General features: G+C 35.1%; 1 protein-coding gene across 1 annotated transcript in view; it reads left to right on the forward strand.

The window, feature by feature from the left end:
• The window catches only part of DACH1 (dachshund family transcription factor 1), a 434,735-nt gene that overhangs the window by 291,681 nt on the left and 137,392 nt on the right, over nucleotides 1–5,662 (forward strand). Inside the window, exon 5 of the mRNA XM_006753744.2 lies at nucleotides 2,696–2,868. Coding sequence (XP_006753807.1) covers nucleotides 2,696–2,868 — 173 coding nt within the window. The remainder of the gene's footprint in view (nucleotides 1–2,695; nucleotides 2,869–5,662) is intronic.

Here is a 5,662-nt window from a genome sequence, read left to right on the forward strand (position 1 = left end):
CATGAGGATCCAGGAGCAGTAAAGCAAGCCTGGCCTGCGAGCAGCCCCCAGTTGGGCCTGCTCCCCGGTCGCCATGGAGATCCAGGAGCAGGAAAGCCCAGCTTGCAAGCAGCTCCCTCATCCTGGCCATAGCTCAAGGGCGAGTACAACAGGGCATGGAGGGCAGGAGGCTGAGAGATCAACACAGAGGGGCTCCTGCTTCAAGCCTCCATGGTGTGGCTGGGAGCAGGCTCCCAGCAGACACACACACACACACACACACGGCAACTGCTTCAAGCCTACATGGCGCTAGCAGACACACAGTCACACACACACGTGACACCTGCTCCGAGCCTCTGCTGCCAGACTGTGGCCATCAGTAGGACATCCACTGAGGGCTCCCGGACAGTGAGAGGAGCAGGCTGGGCTGAGGGAACCCCACCCCCCAGTGCACAAATTTTGTGCACTGGGCCTCTAGTCTATTATAAAAATATAATCCTTCCATTATTGGATATTTTAAATGAAATATAACATTAGAGAAAATTAACTATTAATTATATATTTCCAATGTGGTTCTCATATTCAAATAACATCTATTGCAGTATTGTTTCTATATCCAAATAGTCAGTGAGTATGGCCCATTTCTTCTATTAATTGATAACATAAAAAGTAAACATGCAATGAAAAAATTTTTTATATACTTTTATAAAGGAAATATAATGTTAAAATGTTTATACAGTTTTTTCACTGAATATTTTCCTCACATCATTTATTTGAAAAATTCACATATTTATAGTTTTTGCACATTTGACAAGGACCTTGATATAAATATCAAATAAGTCATGAGTGGAGAAATAAGGATACATACATTTGTGAATATAAAAGTAAACATTTACATTACTGTATAAGAGTAAGCTGGAAGAATTCTTTTATGTGAGTAATTTTTGTATAAAGCTATAAACTTATTTTTATGCCAAAAGCTGTCATGGTTTCTTATAAAATAATAAAGATAATAAAGATATGCATTTAATTGATTCTTTTCATTGTTTAATAAAATTGCTTTGTTTGATTGCTGAAGAATTTGAATTGAGTTTTCATTATCCACTTCTGAACAATTTACTCTAAGATCCAGACAGTATTGAGCTAATGAGTTTGAATTTATATTGAACCTTAACTGTCTTCATGAAGTAAATGGAAAAAAATCATGGCAGTAACTAAGTATTCTTCATTAAAAACTGTGTCGGAGAGATTTTACAACGAAGCTTTTAATAGAGCTAAAGCATTTAAATTGGAGCTTTACCAACTTTGCAGCTTCTAAGCATATTACATAAAAATATTGTATCTTTTTTTACAAAAGGAATCTCATAAGCTGACAGGGATATTACAAAACATTTTTAAGTGGGTAGTTCATATATTCGACAGATTTAGCTAAGCAATAAATTAGTGTTAAAATAATTTAATTTGGGGACATCAAAATTTAAATGACATGGCCACCAATACTGAAATGCAAGCCCTTGAATGTAGTGTTTTGACTTCAGCACTGATATTAACACAATCATAAACTTTTATTTCTCTGAAGTTGAAAATAAATGATGTATCTATTAATTCACATATATTTAATTTAATGCTTTGACATTATTTTGTTTCATAAAACAATCTTTTGAGTTTTCTCCACTATGTCTAACAAGGCTGGGCATTTAATGGTTCCATGTTTAGGATTTGCTGTGGAATTAAGTGAGGAACTTTAACTTTGAATGGAAACTAGAATATTGTTTACAAGGATACCTTTGCATTCTATCAGTGTGCTTCATTTCAAGGCAGTAATGCATTCTTTAGGTATATAATAGAGCCTATTTTATATTAAGATGGTTAGTTGAACAGGATTAGACTCTGCAAATAGGCTAATTGCTATAGAAATTTTTTTAATTGATAAATTATCTAAGAAATAGAAAAACAGAAAGAAAACAGGGTTTAGGGGAAATTAGCTTATTTCCTAAGAAATCACTTAGCCAATCTCCAAAATGGAATATTCCTTTTAAGACCTCGCTTCAAGTTAGTCATTAGAAGATTTGGAATAATATTGTATCCAAATAATTTATATTCATTCCCCACCGGCAGAAAGGATGGTTCTTTGGATAAGGAAACACTGTAGTCTCCCCCCTCCCCCCACTCCGGGGATCTCAGGCTTCTGGTACCCACCCCCGCATGCCAAGGGTGCACAGACTTCCAGGTAGTCAGCCTCTCCACCCACTTCAGCAGGGCCACCTTCTGCCCACGGATATGATGGCATTTTTTAGTACTAAAAATGGTAATTGCAAAGAAAAAAAGTATATAGGACATAATAGAAACATACTATATTGGAAAACTAATTGTGATAAGTTAAAGGAAACCCTAGTATTTTAATCAAGAATTAGGCTGATCAGAAGAATAATTTGGCAAAGAAGTGACCATTTGTACTACACATGTGAAGAGTGGTGATATGGTAAGACATAGCATCAAACTAGTTAACTAGAAGCCTAATTTCCCTGAGTGACAAGTGGGTTTTGTTGCATACAAAGAGAACCAATGTTTCTTGTTTGGTTGTCATTATTAGGACATCTTTGAATGGTTCAATTCTCAACAATTTATGTTCTTAACCATTTTAATAAATGGTATATGCCGTGTTTCATAGTTTTATTTGACCAGAGCAATGATGACATATGTGCATTTTTTATAGGACTGGAACTTCCTTTTATGATGATGCCCCACCCTCTAATTCCTGTCAGCCTACCTCCAGCATCTGTCACCATGGCAATGAGCCAGATGAATCATCTCAGCACCATTGCAAATATGGCGGCAGCCGCACAAGTTCAGAGTCCCCCATCCAGAGTGGAGACATCTGTTATTAAGGTAATTGTTCCTCACAGGATTGTTTTGGCTGACACCAAACATCATCTTAAGCCACCGTCTCTTAATCTGTTTTTCTATTCCACAAGTAATTCTAACTTCAGAAAGTTAAGTGATAGTGAATAGATTATGAAAAAGAAAAAAAATATAACTTGTAGTAATTAGAACCAGAGGTACAGATTTAGGCAGGCTAGGCTAATTTCAAGTTCTCTACTATATCTATTAAGAGAGAAACACAGGACATTAAATGATATGTTTAAATTCTGTGTGTGCTTATATGTCTGGTTGTGTGTGTGCATGCATGCCTCCATGCGTGTGTGTGTGTGTGTGTGTGTGTATGTGTATGTGTGTCTGGTGTTATGAATCTTAATATGTGGAAAATAGTGATTTGTTTTCAGAAGACCAGAGTATTAAATTATGGTTCTGCCACTTACTAGCTGTGATCCTTGCATTAAAGCTCTGGTGAACTTAAACCCATGTGAGTCTTAGGTTGTGGCAGTTTAAACTCTTCTCTCAAACACTATCCAGCCATAGGATTTGGCATTGGAAATAAAAAAGAAGTTGAAAGCATTGAAGAAAAGACAATTATTTAGATGAACACAGTACCTCTATAACATTGTTATTTGCTTTCAATGTAAACTTTCATTATGAAGTTTACCAAGTATTAAATTTAAACTTTCTCTGGCTGATTGTCTTGGACTATAGGAAATATTTTTGTGAAATAATTCTAAGAAGGAAATGAACATATACTGTTTAGAAAATATTAATTCTAATGTAAACAGCTAATAGTCACTATCGATAAGAATATATTAAATTATTATAACCTCTGTTTTAGTCTATTATGTATCAGTGAGACCCACATATCTTTACTACTTAACATTCATGGAACATGAAGGCATAAGCTTGGAATATTCGATGTTATATAATTGAGCTTCCCCCATGGTGGATAAATAATTCCTGTATCCTCCTTATCCATTTTTATATATCTGAGCCTTTGTAGAAAACCTCATATCTTTAGCAAATATAAGAATGAGGGGGGGTATACCTGAATCAAATTAAAATTTCCATCTCCATAGTTTCTACCTTAACTTTGTTATATTTTCTTGGAAAGGAAAATATCTACGAATTCTTCTGTGTTCTAATCATCTCACTTTATAGGTCATCTATAGTGTTTCTTTCCTCCAGACCAAATATTCTCTGTGTGTTTTTTTTCTGACCAATTCTCATCAAGCTTTTTGGTTGACCATTTTAAAAAAAATTACCGACCTCCTCCCCAACCCTTCCCATATAACATATTTGAAATTCTAGAAGTGAACTGGACAGTAGAGAGACACCAGTACTGGCATAAACCTCTATTTGGATAAGAGCATATAAATGTAATCATAATTCATAAACTGTTTTGCTAGTTGAATTTGTGACTCGGTAAATTTCATGCCTTTCTGACATGAAATTCTAGGCCAATTCTACATCTTTTACTTGTATTAAGAATTTGCATTTATTCATTTTGTTTCTTTTCCAGTCCACTGAGTTAGGTTTATTAGATACTTTTAACTATTAAATCTCTAAATATTTATATAACCTATTTATACTATCTTTGTATCATTTCCACATTATAAAAGGATGTATTACTTGTATTGCCTTAAATCACTGAGGAAAATAAACAGTATAAATCAAGAAATCAATTCTTCTTGTCATTAGAGAATTCCTAATAGGTTGAAATGTTCTACTAATTGATTTGCTTTGGGTATAATTCATCAAGTAACCCCAAATCCCCCAGATTAAATCAATATTTTTTCACTTTTTATTTAATAAATTCACAATGATATCAAAAGGACTTCCAAAAAAATGTTCTTGTTGAAAAAAATTGAAAATTGAAAAGAAGACAGTATATTTTAGGGGTTTAAAACATGGATTCTGGAGGAGGATTTCTTATTCTACAATATTGAATAAAAATATATTTACATCACATTATGTGGTTTTCTAAGACTAGGAATGTGATTTAAATTTGTTAATTTTCTTTGCTGATGTGGGTGTGTGTGTATGCGTGTATGTGTGTGTGCTAGCTAGTATTGTGTGTGAGAGAAACATAAACACTATATACCAATCTCTTTTAAAGAGTTAAACCTTGAAAAAAAACAGTAAACAATACAAAGAATAAATTTTTCATTCTCTAATACTTTCCTTCAAAATAGGTCCTTAAGATGCTACATTAGTAAATAAGGCTTTACGTGCATGAAGTTTAAAATGTTTAACGATTATAAAAGCTAGAACCAGAGTGACCTGATTTCCCAAGTAGATTAAAATATTAGAGCAATGTCACATGTCTCATGTTTTCCTTAGATACAAAAGAGTTTATTTTGGGGAAACCATAAACAACTCTAGATATATGCATTACTTTTAGACATAAAAATTTCTCTCGTGAAAATAGATTTCATGTAATTTATACTTGGATTCAGAAAAACAGTTAATGTGTTTTCTTTTAATGTTTGAGTATTAGTATTAAATACTAGAGGCCCGGTGAAAAAAGTTTGTGCACTTGGGGGGGGGGGTGTCCCTCAGCCCGGCCTGTGCCCTCTTGTAGTATGACATCCCTGGGGAATGCCCACCTGATGGGGCCTGCTCTCCAGGGTATCGGGCCTAAGCTGGCAATCAGACATCCCTCTGGCAGCCTGGTAGTCTTTGGGGGATGTCCACTTGCCAGTGGGGAGCAGGTCTAAGTTGCAGTCGGACATCCTTAGCGCTGCTGAGGAGGTGGGAGAGGCTCCCACCACCACCGCTGTACTGGCAGGTGTCAGCC

This window comes from Myotis davidii, unplaced genomic scaffold (genome assembly GCF_000327345.1).
Source record: "Myotis davidii unplaced genomic scaffold, ASM32734v1 scaffold10, whole genome shotgun sequence".
In the NCBI taxonomy this organism is placed as follows: domain Eukaryota; kingdom Metazoa; phylum Chordata; class Mammalia; order Chiroptera; family Vespertilionidae; genus Myotis; species Myotis davidii.